General features: G+C 36.0%; 1 protein-coding gene across 4 annotated transcripts in view; it reads left to right on the plus strand.

Moving 5' to 3' along the window:
* Positions 1-20,600, plus strand: part of LOC136037304 (ras-related protein Rap-2c-like) — a 90,608-nt gene that overhangs the window by 18,808 nt on the left and 51,200 nt on the right. For all 4 annotated transcript variants that reach the window (XM_065719956.1, XM_065719954.1, XM_065719952.1 and 1 more), the window contains exon 3: positions 4,005-4,373. In XM_065719956.1, coding sequence (XP_065576028.1) covers positions 4,005-4,253 — 249 coding nt within the window. In that variant the 3' untranslated portion in view covers positions 4,254-4,373. The remainder of the gene's footprint in view (positions 1-4,004; positions 4,374-20,600) is intronic.

Here is a 20,600-nt window from a genome sequence, read left to right on the forward strand (position 1 = left end):
TGTTTTTTTAGTTTTGGTTTTTATTATTTTTTTTTGTTTTTTAGCTTTTTTAGTTTTTTTATTAGTTTTTAGTTGTTTTTTCTTTTTAGTTTTTTTTTGTAGTTTTTACCTAGCCAAGGTTCGAACCTGCAACCTCTCGGACCTAGAACCTGGAACATAACGCGCTACCAGCTACTTCGGGCTTGAATACATTCGTTTTTGAATTGGTATATGATGAAATAATTCATAATTCAGACGTCATATGCGGACAGACAGACAGACATAACACACATGCAACTTATTTTTATGTTTTTCTCCTTTATTTTTCAGTTTTTTCCTTTTTTTATTTTTTGTCTTTTTTAGTTTTTTTATTAGTTTTTTTTTCTTTTTAGTTTTTTTGTAGTGTTTACCTTTTTTTAGTTTTTTCTTTTTAGTTTTTTTTTGTAGTTTTTACCTAGCCAATGTTCGAACCAGTAACCTCTCGAACCTAGAACCTGGAACATAACGCGTTACCAACTGAGCTACTTCGGGCTTGAATACATTCGTTTTTGAATTGGTATATGATGAAATAATTCAGACGTCATATGCGGACAGACAGACATAACACACATACAACTTATTTTTGTATATATATATATATATATATATATATATATATATATATATATATATATATATATATATATATATATATATATATATATATATATATATATATATATATATATATATATATATATATATATATATATATATATATATATATATATATATATATATATATATATATATATATATATATATATATATATTGTGATTCCTCGGTACGCTTTCTGTTCTTACTTTCTCTATCAGCCGCAAGCCTGTTTTCTTGCTGTTCTTGTGATTCCTCGGCACGCTTTGTTTTCTTACTTTCTCTATCAGCCGCAAGTTTTTTGGCATAGACTCTTTGAGCAGCTTCCTCGGCTGTTGCCATTGTAGGTTCTTCAGTCATTTTACAATTAAACATTTTTCCGTCCACGATCTTCTTACAATTAAAAATTTGTCTTTGAACGATTTTCTTATTTTTTTTAACGATTTTCTCTTTGAGTGTCCCGGTCGTCAATTATATTCCCGGTGTCTCGGTCGTCCTTTTTTGTTTTTAGTTTTTTAGTTTTTTTATTAGTTTTTTTTTTGTAGTTTTTACCTTTTTTTAAGCCAAGGTTCGAACCTGGAACCTCTTGAACCTAGAACCTGGAATATAACGCCTTACCAACTCAGCTGCATAGGCTTGAATACATTCGTTTTTGAATTGGTATATGATGAAATAATTCAGACGTCATATGCGGACAAACACGACGTCACTCGACAGACAGACAGACAGACAACTTATTTATGTATATCTATATATATAAAAATAAGTTGTCTGTCTGTGTGTCTGTCTGTGGATCAGGTGACGTCATGTTTCTGTGTTGACTGACGTCATGAAATTAGTTGTCGTCATTTTTGCTTTGACGGTGACGTCATTAACGGTATTTAAGACATTTGTTCACGGAAAAATGTTTAATTGTAAAATGACTGAAGAACCTACAATGGCAACAGCCGAGGAAGCTGCTCAAAGAGTTTATGCCAAAAAACTTGCTGCTGATAGAGAAAGTTCGAAAAGAAAGCGTTCCGAGGAATCACAAGAACAGCAAGAAAACAGGCTTGCGGCTAAAGAACGCAAAACCGCGCAGTTAGATGAAAATCCACCTGGACAGCGAGAGTCAAAACATATCAAAACTGAAAATGATAGCGATAATGATTGGGTTTGGGATTTTGACTTGGATAAGGTCATCAATGCCTACCAGATTTAAGTTAAAAAAACAAAGGTTCGTCGATATGTACTTCATAGTGACGCTGAAAAATAAAGAAGAAAAAGAAAACTGAAAAAAGAAAAAAGGTAAAAAACTAAAAAGAAAAAACACTCAAAGAGAAATTACAGACCGGGACACAAATGACGACAGAGACAGAGGGAATATAAGTGACGACCGGGAACCTCAAAGAGAAATTACAGACTGGGACACCCGGACACAAATCACGACCGGGACACAGGGAATATAAATGACGACCGGGACACAGGGACACAACTACAACGGGGACGCCGGGGGCACAGGCGGGATATATAAATGACGACCGGGACACAGGGATTGTTCGAATAGAAATTACAGACCGGGACACAAATGACGACCGGGACACAGGGAATATAAATGACGACCGGGACACTCAAAGAGAAATTACAAACTGGGACACCGGGACACAAATGACGACCGGGACACAGGGAATATAAATGACGACCGGGACACAGGGACACATCATTAGAATAATGAGGTATAGATCTGAATACGGATTGTTTTTCCCATGGACAATTATATGTTGCATGTTCAAGAGTCAGTAAACCTGACAATCTATTTATATGCACAGACAATGGGACAGCGAAGAATGTTGTATATTCGCATGTTTTACGTAGTTAAAAACATATATTTATATCTATCTCTATTCACAGGTGGGACACAGGGACACAACTACAATGGCGCGTAACGACTTACGCGCGCGGGGGGGCTTGGGGGGCGCGAAGCGCCCCACCAACTAGGTGTTGGGGTGGCGCGAAGCGCCACCCCAACAGCTAGTATATATATATATATATATATATATATATATATATATATATATATATATATATATATATATATATATATACATATATATATATATATATATATATATATATATATATATATATATATATATATATATATTGAAGATAACAGTTTGAATCATCTTCCTCAGTTCGGGACGTCTAAGAAAAATTATTAATATATATTTTTTAGATTTTTACCTCCTGAGGCATCAAGTTAGTAGGCTGTGTCTAAAGAGGCTTTTTTTTTAGTTAAACGAAATAATACTGACTTCCATTTTACTTATTTTTAGGCAATTATTATTAAATTATCATTAAATTAAATTATATTAAATTATTATTAAATTATTAAAGCAGGGTGTTAACTGTGTAGGTTTAACTGACAAGTTTTCTTTTAATCACTTTGAAATTATAGATTTTTAACCAACGATTTTTTTACAGGGTTGAAGATTAGTGATCTGCTGGAGTTACCACTATAGATAAATATGAAGCTATATGTGTGTATGACTGGTTTAGATTTGTTGTACATTTTTCAGCTACAAATTAGCATACAGAATAATAATAAATAAAGAGAAAAGAACATACGAAAATGTAGCATAATACACACTTACAACAAAAAAGAATACGTCAAGCAAACTAATTAAAAGCAAAACAAGTAAAAAGAAATAGATTTCGCTTAAGAAAACAACGTGCAGAAACCATGGTTCTTAAAGCATGAACTTCTAAGTTTTTCGCCTGTCAATAAAGCATTAGTAGCCTACTTGGAGGCAAAAGGTAATAGGATCAGTTGTTCCATGCTTATAAGTTATTCTGGAACTGTACATCAAATTGTTTTAAAGTTTGTATGAAGTTGTTTAATGTTGTTTTAATGAATGAGATTTGATTCAATGTTTTGGAAAAAAATGGCAAATGAAGTAATCGTAAATAAATAAAAAGAGAAAAAAGAACAACATAATAAAATACAGCATAATACACACAAATAACAGAAAAGAAAAGAGAAACATTTGGGAAACCAACTAAAACAAAATAAATTAGAAAAAATAGCCATTACTTTAAGAAAATTAATTCGTAAAAATATGGTTCAGTTCCAAGGTCGTGTCCACAATTTTTGTTTAGGGGATGGGGGAGGAACTTTCAACAAAATAAAGACAAAACACATCAAGAATTCTTTTATATACATAGTTGTTACGTTTTACGAGATGGAAAAAAAATCTTGGGGGCCCAATCGGGTACCCCCTAACCTTCTGGATACGGTCCTGTTCACATCATGCAAACGTCGAAACATTTTCTGGCTTTCAATAGCGGGGGTAATAAGGTCAGTTTAGCTCTAACTTATATTAAGTTGTTTAAAAACCATATTTATTTTTAGATAACTCGAGTTAAAGGAACAGATCGAGTTCCGTTGCTGCTAGTCGGAAACAAAGTTGACCTCGAACATCAGCGTGAAGTTTCAATGTCTGAAGGCCTTCAATTAGCACAAGCCTGGGGTTGTCCTTTTGTTGAGGCATCTGCTAGGAACAGAATGAATGTGAACGAAGTGTTTGCTGAAATTGTACGAGAAATGAATTGCAATCCAGCTAAAGACAAGGGGAATTATTGTTGTTGTACTCTGCTATAGTTTGCAATGCCTTCTGTGAATTTGTATTTTATTTGTTATTGTGATTTGTTCAAAGGTGCCACAAACTAGTTGGATAGATGCAATAGATTATGCTGTGTAAAGGATGTCTTTCTTTTAATAGTAAGTACTGCCTTTCTTTTTATAGTAAGTTCTTTTAGGGTACCTTTTTGACCATATTTCAAACAGTAACTCCGTGAAAAATATGGTTCACTCCCGCTTTCTTGGTCTATTTTGAGAGAAAGTTTGAGATGGGTTGGACATGTTCTGTGGATGAAGGATGCAAGATTGTTCTTTGCGGCCAACTATATAGGGCCATAAGAAAATCAGGTCGTCCCCGAATGAGGTGGGAGGAGGTCGTTAGCAAGTGCCTAATGAAAATTGGATTTTCTTGGGATGGCGTAAAGAGGGAGGCATTGAAAAGATTGGGATGGATGAGGAGTGTGTGTGGCTGGGTTGGTCTCATTTGGCTTGGTGCTGCAGCAAGTTGTTTTTAGCAGTACTGCCTTGCTAGATTTTTCTTTTCTAGTGAAATTTATTGGATGATTCTCTATCATTTCTCTTATAGGCTTCAAATTTTCAACAGTTTATGGGGTATCAAAAGGTTTCTCCAAGGCGAAGCAATCTATTAGTCAGTGTTGGGGATGTTCAAACCCTCTGCAAATCGGAAATTACACGGGGAATATCTATGGCCCTTTTTTGCAACTTAAAAGCTGGTTTTCCTAGCTAGACCAAGCAAAGCTGTATCGAGTATTTTTTCGGGGGATAGGGGGGGGGGGGTACAAAAAATTTTTGGGAGAGGGGGTATAAAAAAAACCGCATAAGCAATATGTTCATATTAATTTTTGTTGCGTTTTTTCACGAGTTGGACAAATACTTCGGGAGGGGGTCAAACCCCCTACCCCACACCGCCACCCCACCTCCATCCCATGGATGTGGCCTTGAGACCAAGGCGAGGGTGTATACTGGGGTGGTTTTGGGGCACGTGCCTCGATTGAACATTGCACTAATTACTGGGTATTGTACTAATTACTGGGTATCGGGAGCAAAAACTTCGTGGGAGCCCAAGTTTTTTCGGTTTTACGAAATTCAAGAAGGGCAAAAAATCGGAGATCTATATGAAACAGTAATCTTGAGATGCTAGGGTGGACAATCCCCCTCCCATCTGTACAAGGGCCATATTAAATCACTCTTTATACAGTCCTGACTCCTCTCATTGGCAAGGGATTGAAAACGGTACTTGTGTATTATTCAAAACACACTCAATAAGTTAAGTTAGGGGTAAAATTCAAAGTACCCACCTCCACTCCTTCTCCCTATAGAGGGACCTGAAATTTGCTTACATGACAGGTCTATGCCTATTGAAATTTGGGCAAAACAACATTTTACCTTAATTTTCAGTTACAAGTTCTGCCTTTAGTTCTGGAAATGTAATTCCTGTTATTTGAGTAGAATTTTGAGTCATCTCAATGTTTTTTTTTTCAAAATTTAGGAAATGTATTTGTATATCTTTAAAACCTTATAAAATGGAATTAAACAAAGTTATGAAGCTGAAAACAATTTTGTTGTATTTCAATTAAGCAGAAGATCTATTTTGCAAGGTTTCACTTTTATAACACACATTTTTAAAGGTCATCAAAGGTCAGGGCCTTCTAGAGGGAGAAGGAGTGGAGGTAGTTACTTCAAAATACATTCCCGGGACATACTTTAGTCTGTAGATTCATCCCTGAAAGTCAATTAACTAGAATTTTACCAAGTTAGGTTCTTTTGCAAAACAAATTACAATGCAGGTACGTTTTAATTAAATATTTTATATATAGAGGTGGTTAGATTAGGTTAAGTTAGGTATTTGATATAATGCGCCCCACCCCCCTAATGTGCAAATATATAGCCCAAACTATTGATAAAGCGGTGAAAACTTAGTTAATTGACTTCTTGCTATCTCGGAAAGGGTTTAGGTTAGGAAAATGAAACTTTCAGGGATTAGTCTACAGGCTAAAGTATGTCCCGGGAAGGTATTTTAAAGTACCCACCTCCACTCCTTCTCCCTCTAGAGGGCCCTGAAATTTGCCTACATGACAGGTCTATGCCTATTGAAATTTTGACAAAACAACATTTTACCTTAATTTTCAGTTACTAGTTGCTTTTTCTCTGCCTTTAGTTTCTTAAAATGCAATTCCTGTTATTTCAGTAGAATTTTGAGCCATATCAATGTTTTTTTTTTCAAAACTTTGAAAATGTATTTGGATATCTTCAAAACCTTATAAAATGAAATTGAGCAAAGTTATGAAGCTGAAAACTATTTTGTTGTACTTCAATTAAGCAGAAGAAGCACTTTCATAACACACATATTTTTAAAGGTTATCAAAGGTCAAGGCCCTCTAGAGGGAGAAGGAGTGGAGGTAGTTGCTTCAAAATACCTTCCCGGGACATACTTTAGTCTGTAGATTCATCTCTGAAAGTTTCATTTTCCTAACCTAAGCTCTTTCTGAGATAGCAAGAAGTCAATTAACTAGAATTTTACCGATAAAGCTAATGAAATAAAACAAAATATGATGGAAATACAATACTTTGTTCGGAAAATTGTAAAATTACAACTTGGAATTATGTACCCAGAACGCAAAAATGTCGTTAAGAATCGCGTTAAAAGGAGGTCTTCCTTCTGCCTTTACTGCCGCCCGCCACATGTACTCTACTAAAAATGATGGCGGGATGTACCATGGTGCAGTTTATTACGTCAGTCAATATTACGTTTAATAAAGTCATGTTGTGTCCAGTGACGCACTGTTTTGTTGTGGGCAGCAACCCCTTATCCTGGAAAAATTAATTGCCTCTTTTTCAGTCTTTGACAAATCCCAAATCTTCATTTCAAAATCAATGTTCAGACACTATCTTCTATCACTATGCGTAGCAAACTAAATTGAGTTCTGTCTTTGTGGCTATGAAACCGGATTTTCGCATCGTAGTTTGTTTCACGAAAGAACCTAACTTCACTTATTGAGTGTGTTCTGAAAAATACACAAGTACCTTGAAAACTTGGAGAAAAAAACATTTTTTACGCTCTCTTATCTAGGTTTTCCTTTTTAATCAGGCCTGAGGGGACATAGTACCCATATTAGTTGGAATAAAATCTGTTTTCAGGTCCTTATATCTAGGTTTTCATTTTCCTAGGTATTTTTAGGAGGGTTCGTTTGATCTATATTGGAGGGGAGATTTCTTCTATTACCTCCGAGAGGTTACCCACTCCCAAAAATTGTATACTTCAGGTGGTGTGGCGGATGCATCTCATCCATGGCAGAACAATTATTGCTCCAGGATATGCATCAGGTGGTGGAATAGTGGATATATCCTGGGTTAGATCTTCACTTGGTATTCCACCTGTATATGTGTTCCTTGCACTAAGTGGTTGTAATTTACCTTGGAATTCTTTACCTTGGAACTCTAAGTAAGGAGTGATGCGGCTCAAAAATACCGAAATTCAAAAAAACGGTATTTTGATACCAATATATAGCCTGTATATCAAAAGAATCAGCTTATTATGTTGGTTTCAAATATATAATATTCATTAAGCTTAGTGTTGCCCATCAAAGGATACGAGTCTGCAAAAATTGGCTTAGCGTTAAGAGTAGGCTATTGAGGAGGGGGCAGTCCCCCTCTTCCCCATATTCGAAATAGTTTCTGTTCATTTTAAGTTTTAATGTTGCCCCTTACTTTCCGTAGAAAACGAAAAATTATTATTTCATTTGATATAAAATTCCATTTTTACTTTTGGCTATTGCTGAGCCGCGTCGCTGCTTACTATTTTTCGTTACCACGAGCTGTTTGGTAGTTTACCCACCCTTGAACTTGTATTATTAAAAGGAAGAATAACATTGAAACTGATTGCAAGACTAGTCAATATGAATGATAAGTATCTTACTCTTGACATCCCATTTGTCATGTTTACAACGATACATGCCCACATTGGTGATGCATGAAGATTGAACTTATATTTTATATTTTCACCTGAACATTTTTGTTCCTGAACAAAAAAAGAAAAATTTTGAGGCTTTTAATAAAAACGATTTATTTGACATTTTAAGTTGTCTGTATTTTAGGGCAGGGCAGTGGGATGTGTTGTACAACCCGGACGCAAAATTAGAAGGATTTAAATTCTTTTTCTGATACCCCTTTACATGCCGTATCCAGGATTTTTTTTTCGATGGGTGTTTCACATACAATTTTTTTTTGAGGCGGGGTTTACACAAAAAAGCCTCAAAAAACATAAATTTGTTTTATATCCATTTGTGTTATATTTTTAAGAGTCAAACAAACATTTCGGAGGGGATGTCAACAAACGTCTCCCCCCTCTCAATGCGGCCTTGCTTCTTTATATCAAAGATGATAAGCATGGGTATATGATAGATCAATCTTTGGGGAGGGGGGCTCTTGAAAATTTACTTATTAGCCCGAGTGGGCTAAACACGGAGAGGATTTTCTCTATCGTGTTTTGGAGTAAGTAGCCTATATAGGCCTAAGCACTCTGCCTAACCTAGTAACTACAAACTAAAATTTGTCTATTCCGTTTGTTTTTTTCTTGAGACAAAAATGAACGATTGCCTGTTGGTACTTGTGTTTTATCCCGACTACACTCAAGAAGTTTGATCTGTTTAATGCCGGTTTTTCTATGTGCACTCTCAGATAATCAGCCAAACCAGAGTGAGATATACTACTATGCAGGTATATTTTAATTAAATATTTAATAATAGAGTTGGTTAGGTATGTAATATAATGCGCTCTGGGTGCCTGCTTTCCATAATTATCTGGTGTAGTTTTAATAATTTAGCTACTGAAATATTATATTTTCGTCATATTTGGTTATATTTCGTTATGATTGACCTAACTTCACTTCTTGTGTATGATCGGGAATAAAACTTGAAAACCTGTCTGCTTTTTGATACTTGGTGAACATAGTCCAGTGACACTAGCTCTGACAAGTGTGGCTCACTTTGTGCCACATATAAGCACTTCTACCCAACCTCGCCTGCTCACTCAACATGTTGCACACTCATGGCATTCAACATGGTGTACATGATTTTTGAAAGCAGGAGCCCCTCGTATTAAAAAGCTTCATGAAAATGAATATTATCATCTCTGTATTTATACTAATGATCATTAGGGGTACAGGCATGTTGTAATCCTCTATAAAAATTGAAATTACTTCTAGAAATATTCAAATTTGCAATCGAGTTATGACGGCCTACAGGAGATTCTATCTCTATGCAAAACTGAATTTATCAATCATACTTGTCCATCTATGCTGGCTCGGCTACTTAGAATTCAAATCAAAACCACATGCTTCTATGAAAAGGCAGTCGACCGGCGATCCTATGACTCATATTGTCTAAACAGCTGGAAGCAAAAAACATTTAAAGTGTCTAATTAATCTACTTGAAATAAGATAATTGTTAACAAGCTAATGCAAGCCGGAAATGAGCAGGCTTTGATCTCTAGGGTGTTAATCTGACAATATAGTGGATTTGTTTCAATTGGCGCAAGTGCAAAGGGTTGTCGGTGTTCTTTGTAAGCTCTGGTGATCGATCGGAGGGTATTTTGTCGTAAAACTAATGAGATAGTCATCGTCTTTCATTTTTATCATCTGATAAAGCGGTTTATGTATCTCAGTTAAAAACAAGGTTAGCTGCACTATTATGTGTACCGACTTCGAGGGATTATGGGATTAGTGACATCAATTCACGAAAGAGGGGGAGGAGGGTAAATGTATTTTTCAAAATCTGGGGGGGGGGCTAGTTTTTCAATGAATATACCAAGGAAAGCATTTTCGATGAAAATATCCTAAAAAGGCATTTTTAAAAATACGGGACAAGTGCCCTCTTCCCCCAATTGAACATTCTTAATTTTTTCAATGTTCTATTTTGCAAAATGGGTGTTTTATCGACTTTTCAGTTTGCACTCTAATCCTTCGAATCTATGTCTGCTTTGTAGGCTTCTAAGATCTATTTATATTGGTCTCTTGGATGTTTCACATTTTACTGCTAGCCTTTCTCTATCCGCTCTATAAGCTGTTGTTAATACCCCTCCCTTTATAAAAATCTTATTTATGTGCCTATACAAGGAAAAGGGGATATAAAGATTTTCAGATTTTGCACTGCCCTGGACTAAGAAATTTTAGGGGCACAAAACCAAATAAATAATCTAATGGTAATTTTCATTTTTTTATTATTATTATTAAACGAAAGTAGAGGGTGTGGCTAATAACGAAAATAATTGATAAAATATTAACTAATTTATAAATAAAAATAAATAGTTAATAATGATAGTTAAAAATGTAGATAACTTCGAAGACCGCACTGCCTTTCCATGACGAAAGTAAAACAGTTCAAAATAGGGATGATACCTTTTTTATTGACAGTGAAATATAAAATTATTTAACTAGATATTTCGAACACATATACAGTGTTCATCATCAGCAGTAAAACATGAGTTTTACTGCTGATGATGAACACTGTATATGTGTTCGAAATATCCAGTTAAATAATTTTATATTTCACTGTCAATAAAAAGGTATCATCCCTATTTTGAACTGTTTTACTTTTGATAGTTAAGAAATGAAATAATTTTGGTATTAAATGAAAATTTTGTTAAAATTTGGCCTGGAAGTTTTATGGAAAACAGGGGAGGGAGGTGCCAATCAAGATTTTTCCCCGGGCACAAGAGAGGCCAGAACCGCCACTGCTCTGTAAGGAGTTAACTCCATGCACTCTTTGCTAGAATTCTACCTACTTGCTAGGCACATTCAGATTTAAGGAGGGGGTGGGGGTAGAAATCAGTATTGCCAGGAGCTCCATAATTTTAACTATTTAATTATTAAGAAAATGTCTGGAGCTTAGTCCAAATATCAAAATATTTGAACAGTCGATTGATTGCTCAAGTCTGTATACCTGAGTTGGCTCTCAAGATGTGTAGATCCTTATTTTCTTCCTAAGATACATTATGTCTCCTTTCCTCACATGCAAAAAAAGACAGCAATTTTCAGTCAATGATATCGAAATTGTTTCGCCTTGTTTTGTAAAAAGCTCTTTATAAGAAAACTTTATATATCTTTATAAAGAAACACTCTTTATAGAAGCACTTGGTAATTATGTTGTGGTGGCTGGCGTTTAACCCCCGGAAAAAATCCCTCCAGAAAGTACCCCCCGGAAAATACTCCCCCTGGAAAATACCACCCTGTGGAAAATAACGCTTCCAAATTGAGAATTTTATTTGAGTTTTGTTTTTTTTTCATAGGGAGAAGGAATTTTAGTACTTATGTATTATACGCCACTCACTCAAGTTTACGCTGTGTAAAACTCGAGAAAAAAAACCCTTTCTTCGTTAGTTTCTTTCAGTTTAGCCCGAGACAAGACAAAGACAAGTGATACGTTAGATGGGAAATGTATAATTTGGGCTATATATTTGCACTTAAGGGAGGGGGGGTAAAGTATTTGGACAGTTTGAAGTGAGAAAACAATTCTTACTTAATAATATGCAGAATAATTATACCTAACACATTTTGTGTCAAGATCTGCTATACTTTACCCCCCCCCCTAATGTGCAAATATGTAGCTCGGATTTGTTTTAAACTAAAGAAGAAACTAACGAAAAAAACCTGTTTGTTTTCGAGTTTTACACATCGTAAAATTGAGTGATTGACGTATAATACACAAGTACTGGAATTTTTCATGGAGAGCCGGATTTCTCGGAATTATTTAAAAACGATCAGAAACTAAATAAAAAAAACAAGTTTTTTTTTCAACTGAAAGTAATGAGCAACATCAAAGCTGGAAACGGACAGAAATTATTACATATATGAAAGGAGTTGCTCCTTTCACAAGGTGCAAGGTGAAGACCTTGGTCTTCACGCTAAAGTTTTGACTTTTTGTCCTAATTCTGTAAGAACGATTCCTGTAACACAATGGCCATTTAATTAGAACAATAAGTTTTGTTCTAAAATTCTATAAGAAAAACTCTAGCGTAAAGAGCGAGGTCTTAAGGAAGAGGCAACCCCTTTCATATATGTAATAATTTCTGTTCGTTTTAAGGTTTGGGGCTGCTCTTTACTTTCAGTTGATTGATTTTACTTAATTGCTTACAGATAGTAGGCTATTTGTTAATGGGAAACATACGGAACAAGTTTTTTTTAAAGAAAAACTTGGATTTCCCGGAATTATTTAAAAATGACAAAAAAGAAATTTACGTCATTTGAGGGGTTTCTGGCTCTTTTTTGAAATTTCTGTGATACTTATCTGTTAGCCAGTACACACTCGTAAATTTGAAATCTATAAAATCAGACAATAACCGGTTTATTGATGTTTGTATACGGAGACAATTTGCTTCGGCTCAGTGAAAAACAACACTGTTGCTATATTTTAATAAATATTTAGTTGGTATTTTGGTTAGGTTAGGTTACATTTTGCATGCAGCCCCGCTGTACTTAACCCCTAACCTTCCCTAATGTGCAAATAGACAGCCTAAATTATGTATTCTATCTTCCAAGCGTCTCAGTTGTTTCATCCCCATACCTGTAGATCTAAATTCTCGAGTGTGTACTGGCTAATAGATAAGTACGATTTCTGTAAATTTGTTTTCTTAATAAAATTTTACTATAAAGACTAATGAAAATAGTAGTTACCAAAAAGCAATAAACATCAATTTTTCTCACTTGCCAGTTTCTTTTATTACCATTCCTAAATCTGCTAAAAATCTGAATTTCTTCTCACTAACCAATTTCTTTGAGAGGCATATTTTTAAACGTTAGGCTACTAGGGACTGTTGACTGCAAATTTTCCATGTATATTACAAATATTTTCCCCAAGAGACCCATTCTGCAGATTCCACCCACCACACGCACTCAGCCTCCACCTATTTGTCTCCAACATCATTGAAAAAGTAACCCGCCTGTTTTCAATATTTTGTTTGTTTACTTTAGGATGTCAATTTGGCCCATTATTGCTTGTGGTGATTAATATTTGAAAAAAAAAAATTCCTAAAAGGTTACCAACCATTCTCATTTTGTACATTCTTTCTTATTTCCCTCCTGATTTATGCTCTAGGAATATAATAACTATGTGGCCATCAATACATTTGTGGATACTTGTATGATAATCCCCCTACCGTTCAAGAAGCTCTTTACGAGGACAGCGAGTGCTGCACCAAGACACCTGAAGGTCAAACCCGATACTTTCGAATTCTATCTGGCGTCACACAAGGCTGTGTACTGTCGCCGTTACTTTTCGTGATAACCACCGACTTCATTCTCCGCAACTCTGCAACCGATGGTATGAAACTTTCTGCTGAGGTGACAGTCGGTGACCTAGACTTTGCAGATGACATTAAAATGCTACAGTCATGCAAGCAACGACAGCAAGAGCTTCTAAACAGGGTCAGCGAAAAAGCAAGCCAACTTGGCCCAAGAATAAATTTAAGCAAAACCAAAACAATGCCGATTGCTGATACCCCACTTCATATCAGATGTGGAAATGAGAAAATTGAACGGGTCGTTGAATTCAGGTACCTTGGAAATAGAGTGGAGAATACGGGATCAGCATTCAAAGAATAATAACCAGAATAGGTCAGAGGAACGCCGCCTTCAATAGTCTCAAGCGCATATGGAAGTCGACAAATTACTCGACCCGGCTTAAGCTACGCCTGTTCAACAGCAACGTCATTCTGGTCCTCCTTTACGCAGCTGAAACCTTGAGTTTGAACCAACAACAGGATTAGAGAATCATTGGTCAGACAGAATCACAAATGAGAAAGTCCGGAATCTTGCCAACCAGCCTCTGATGACTGGTATCATTAGAGCTTGGAGATGGAGATACTTGGGCCACGTTCTCCGAATGCAGGACACTCGGATTCCAAAAGCCACTTTACATTGGTACCCAAACGGAAGTCGAGGACGGGGAAGACCTCGGAACACTTTGCGACGAACATACCTGTCTGATATACGTAGTATCCATGCTTCTCTTCTAACCGATTGGGAAGACATATATTCGCAGCTGCCCAATTGAGAAAAGATTGGCGAAGTCTCGTGGATCCCCTGGGTGCCTCTGGTGGCACAGGCGGATCTAGGGTAAGTAAGGTAAGGCTCAAGAAGTGAAGTTAGGTGCCTAATAAAATGTACTTAAGTATGATAAAAATATAATACTTTAGAAACAAATTTGGGCTATATATTTGTACATTAAGGGTGAAGGGTGGGGCTGGTAAAGTACAGCAGGCCTGCATGCAAGCTGTGTTAGGCACAATTATTCTGCATACTATGAAGTAAGAATGGTTTTTCGACTTCACTCTGTCCAAACACTTTACCCCCAATCTTCCCCCCTAATATGCAAATATTTAGCCCAAATTATATATTTCCCATTTATTCTGTCCCTCCTTATCTTTTCTCACGCCAAGTTGAAAGAAAATAGCGAAAGAAACCGGTTTAAAGTGCGTCAATGCATGAACAAATTGAGCGGTAGGGGGTACATTATACAAGTACCAATTTGCGGTTAAGGCCTAGCCGAAGTCCAAGCATTTTACTCCCTAGTCAATTGTTTTTCTTAGGTGGCAACTCGGTCAAATACAAATATATCAGTTTTCTTCGTCGCTTTAACTAAACAAACATAAGAAGGTTGAACTTAAGGGGTTTCTCACTCAAAATTACAATTAGGCGCAGGCTATCCATAGCAATTCTTCTTGTAATTATTTATACATTATAATTTTTTATATATATTTATTAACCGGCAGTTTGATGTCTGCATGCTACTTATTATCCAGACTCTGTTTAAACCGGTTACAACTAACTAATACTTAACTGAATCGCTCAAAAACAATCCGAGTGGTTAGTCCCTTGGTCTACTTTATGCATTCTCTCGCGCTCCGATTGCAGCTGCTTCTAGTCTTTTGAGGGGAATTTTTGACTTCGGAACACAAGTATGTAAATTATTTGAAGGAACTGCAACCAGCAAGTATTTATTATAGAAATAAGTTTCTGATTGTTGAATGAAATATTTTTTGCCATATTTTTTATACCCCACATTAACAGTGTCAAATGTAGCAATCTAGAATGCAAACCCGAAGCAGGTTTTATAATTATTTTGGAATTATAAAAAAAATTGTCGGCTTTAAGATTTGATTAGATCAAAACATTCACCATATTTTTTTTTATTTCTATTGAAATAAAAACCGCCGAAATCACTAATTCAGGAACGTCAGACACACTATAAAAGTTTAACATGGGGGGCATAGGAAGATTCATTGAGAGCCTGTCCGGCCTTAAGAGTTTAGATGTCGAGTTTCTTTATATTTAGCTACAACACTTCTTTTTTTTCCTGAGAAGAACTGTTTCGTGAGAACTCTCAGAAGAGTTCTACTCGTGGTCACATTTTTTTCCAATCACGCCTCATTGTTTGAGTTTTCGTCTATACTGCGAAATCTCACCCTTAAACACCACGATTGCGATCAGTTCCCGTGAGATTCGTATTCAACACTATTAATTCCATACAAAACTACTATTATCTTAACCAGTGGTTCTCAAATTTATTTAAACACTGTACCCCTTTTTGCCCATAAAACATTTTAGGTAGGCTACCCCTTCTCAGTTACCGGTACCAAGTAAACTATAGTTAAATATAAATAAAAAATGCCAACCCTTGAGCTAAAGGGCTGTTTTATTTTTTTGTTGGTTGGCCATGTAACCCCTGAAAATTTTTTGGCATACTGATTTTTCTTTTGCAATTTGTAGTTTGGCTACATGTACAGTCATTTTTCAGCCTCAACTCTCCAACCCCAGGACATCTCCTGTGTCTAGATATTTGATCTGTGTGGAGGATATAGCTGCTTCTAGCACGAAATGTGTCGTCAGTTGGGAAAGGGCAGTTGTCCCTCTAGACTTTGAAAAATATCTTTTTAGGGGGTGAGGGCATTTGATAAGAAAAGATGATATTTTTGGTATTTTCATTGAAAAACTGGAAAAAACGGTAGCCTATTAATATATGCCTATAAATATTATCTATTATTAGCCTATTAAAGCCTATAAATATTAGCCTATATTAGCCTATAAATATGTATTATAGAGACCACACTGTTGTCCTTGATCAGTTGTAAAACCGGCTTTTCTGTTTGGACTTAGAGATAATTAGCCTAGCCTGAGTGAGATGAACTTCTATGCAGGTATATGCTAATTAAATATTTAATATACAGAGTTGGTTAGTTTATGTTTTTGAACATAATGGGCTCTTGGCGGCCTGATTTCCATAATTATCTGTTGTAGTTACCATAATTTTGTTAATGCAGTATTATACTTTTATCATATTGTGGTATAGTTCAATAGGATTAACTTAACTTCACTTGTTGGGTGTGGTCGCTATAATAAATAAGTACCAAAAAGACAAATACCCCCTCCCTAGATTTTGAAATACATTTGCCACCTCTAAGTTGTCGGAAATTGACGCCCCTGAGCATAGGAGCCATATGATGAGACAATTCTCTTGGAGATACTAATTGTTCAACAACCTTATTTAGCGCCTTCATTCTTGTCCCTTCTCACAAAAGTCTTAAATCCTTTTATGTCTCTGTAAATTGATCTTTTCCATTTAAATTTGGGCACCCAGCCGTCTTTTATGATAGGAGAGGAGATCAAGGGGCTGTATGCCGTTTGTCATAGTTGTGTCCTACTTGACTTTTTTCGCAAGATTTGTCCCTGCAAAGACTAAAGAAATAATTGCCAGCGTTGATTCATGGCAGCTTTCTTTGAAAAAGAAGAAAAAAGAAATAACACATCCAGTTATAAAGTAACAGGTTACAAGTTCAGTTACAAAAGAACTGAAAAAATATTACCAAGAGGAATTGTATTAAAAGTGACGAGGAAGCATTTTAATTTTTCTACTGATGCTATCCTAAATATTTGCCTCGCATCACAAAGAATGAAAACAAAAGAGAAGAGAAACGAGAATGGGGTTGCATAAGGCCAGCGAAAATGCTGGATGAAAAAAGTAAATATTTCGGGAGGAAATATTCATCGTTGTTAAAGGAAGTTCACATTTTCAGAGCGAAAATGCCAAAAAACTCAAATTGGAAGAATAAAAAATACCTAACAGCGCGGAAAGAATAAAGCAACAAGAGCTAAATTATCAGAATTAAAAACTTTAAAGTCGAAGAATCCAACTCAGAACCTAGCCACTCACCATAATCCGACGACAAACAATAAATAATGTTCTGGTTGAAAACCAAGAAGTGACTTCTAGTTTCTTAGGGAAGTGGTGGTCCTCCCTAAATATTCGTTTTGTTTCATTTTGTATTTTTGTTTGTCCTGTAAATCCCCATTCTTGTTTTTCTTCTCTTTTGTTTTTATTCTTTGTGATGCTAGGCAAATGTGGCTTACAAGGCTGTATCTGGGTGTGGTGTTAGGGGATTTGACCCCCCCCCCCGAAATATTTGTCTGACTCGTAAAAAAGTAGTAAAAATGAATATAAAAAATTGTTGTATTTTTATAGTTTTTTGTAACCCCACAAAAAAGTCCGTTTGTAACCCCCCCCCCCAAAAAAAAAATATAATTTATCTATCGAAAAGGGAGTGGGATTACAAAGAAATTAATAAAACGCATCAACAATTTGTTACTATGCATATTGTTTAATCTTTTACGAGACAAAACTTCGGAAGGGGGGGGGGCAAACCCAGTAACCCCCCCTGAATACATACTTGATTGAAAGTGAAGAAACTCTTAGACATTGTCTTAATCCGGTTCCTCTGTTTCCCTGTATATGTTGTTATGTGTTTGTTTGGGAGCTACTCATTTTTCCTTTTTTAATGCCTATTCACTTTTTTTTATGCAAATTTACAATTTTATGAATACGATCTGGAAAAAATTAGGGTGACACGCAGGAATTTCTTTCTGGAGGTAGGTTAGTCAAGAATCTGATTATGGTTGCACATGTAGCCGCAACTTAGTAAAGAACGAACCACGGCCCGTAGTAACAATAAGGTGTTATAATAAAAACTGCCTAATGAGGAAAATCACCATCTGTAGCTGATTCAGGGATTGTAACTATTATCTCGATTAGTCTTCATCATAAAATGTTGTTTCGAGAACAAATTTTTGGAAAATTCGGAATATAGCCTGAAACCCCTAAACCTCTAAAACACCGTCTCGGCTCGAGATAAAAAGTACACTATTGGAATCGTCATGGTCGAAAACCCTATGCAACCTCATACAAAGTCTCCTGGCTTGAGGAACGAGGAACATCACTTTTTTGCTTAGGTTGCACTGATGTGTCCTTGTTCTTCTTCGACTGCTAGCAGGGCACCGGGACATCATAGAGATCTGTTTAAGGCTCATTTCTAAGGAAATTACTGTATCTAGTTCCTTTTATAAGTACCAAAACATAATACGAGGCATGTTTTTAATTAAAGGCCGTTTGAACATAATTTCACAGCGAAAGATTATTTCAAAAAGTAAATTTATTTTCAGAAAGTGGATAATTGTGTTGCGAGAGCAACACTTTGGTTTTGTCCCGGTTTTTTTTTTTTTTTTTTTTTTTTTTTTTTTTTTTTTTTTTTCCTATACCGCCGATCTCAGCTTATTCCTGGAAACTGGTAAGGGTCTAACCTGTGCGGTTTTTACGGAAAGTTTGGACCTCAGGCCGGATTGATGAATATGACATTACATTTTGGAAAGCTCCGTAGAACTCTTGCCTGGGGCCAAAAAGGATGGTTTTTGCTTGTCCTCGAGCCAGAGCCTATGGTGTGCGAAGTGAAGTGGAGTTATATAGCCTATGTCAGAGAGGAGTATCTGAAGTTGTGCAGCCAAGCTTTCGTTTCATCAAACCATGTTTCTGCTTTCGAGTGGAAAGCTCCGTTCTAGCAGGCAAGCAGGCAGGCACCAGTTTCAAATTGAAGATGGACTAAAATCTATAAGTGTTAAATATATGCGGTAGTTCCCCGGCCCCGCAGCCAATATATCTTCTTTGAGTGATAAATAGAAAAATTTACAGAAACAAAAAAGTGCGATTTTCCCACGGGTCCGAAAGTGCTGCCATCTATTGTTTCTAGCCATTTCTGTTCGTGATTTCAGCTGACTTTACCATTCTTTTTTTTTCTACTTGGGATTGCAATAGAGAAATGGTATCAGATATACCTCTTAAACTTTAAAAGTTCTCTCATTGCTAAAGAAATTAGAGCTTATCCTTTGCTCCTTTCTAAGTGGTGGTGTTAGAAAGTTGGCCTCCGGCAAAAAAGTCAACTTTTGAACTAAGACAGATAGAATTTTTTTTTCAATGACAATCGATAGACCTTGATGAGCTGATCAAAGTATATGTCATCCATTTTTTGTTACAAAAATTCCTTCATGACATACACCAGTTTGAAAGTTTCAAGGGGTTGACAACTTCAGTGGTAAGGTACACACTTGAACCAAAAATAGGCCGATACCAATTGTGAGATATGTAGGGGACTTCCAAGCAACAGTCGATTATTAGCTTATAATCATCTTTGGCAATGAGGGGTTTGCAACTTTTGCTGATTGGTGTACCTATTATCTGTTTCTGGTGTAATTGATGGTAAGAACAACTTGGTTCCCGATTGTAAGACATGTAGGGGAGTTGTAAGTAATAATCGGCTGTTAGGCTACAATGACTTCAGAGACAAGGGGTTTGCAACTTTTGCTAGTTGGTGTACCCATTATTTGTTTCCGGTGAACTTGGATGTATATCACGGGAGAGGGACTTGTAAGTAAGAATCGGTTGCTAGAGGAGGTTCATCAGAGGCTAAAAATTTGTGCAAATTGGTGCACATCTATGGTATTTGATCCTGAAAAGTCACGAATAGCTTTATAATAACAACTAGATTATATAAGATAATGTTCCAAGTTTCCATCGGTCACGATGTCTACGATTGAAAAGGATAAAGTTCAACTGGCTGCAAACTCAATTTAGTCCCTTCTTCCGATATTCTTTTGCTGTTGTTTTTTCAACGCTGAAGAACTTGATCATGTGATTACTGATTGTGTTCTGCTTTGAATATGCCGTTTTGAATGCTTTGATAGTTTTGACAACTTCAGAATTTAACCGATAGCGAAGAAACAAAACCAAAGTGTTGCTCTCGCAACACTTTTATCGGCGAAGCCGGACAAAGGTTGCCGCAACACTTCACGTTGCCCAGGCAACGTAGGTCTAGTTTATTCTAATTTTCGACATAGTTATCAAGTTTTTTGAAACACTTAACATAGGCTACCTCTCAACTAATTTTAAAGTAAAGTCTTTATAAGAACTTGTTGCAGTCTCTAATAACCAAGAGTTCATTGCTGTTTTTACGTCGTCGTCATCTTTTTAACGG

The sequence above is a fragment of the Artemia franciscana genome, chromosome 16 (assembly GCF_032884065.1).
Source record: "Artemia franciscana chromosome 16, ASM3288406v1, whole genome shotgun sequence".
Lineage (NCBI taxonomy): Eukaryota > Metazoa > Arthropoda > Branchiopoda > Anostraca > Artemiidae > Artemia > Artemia franciscana.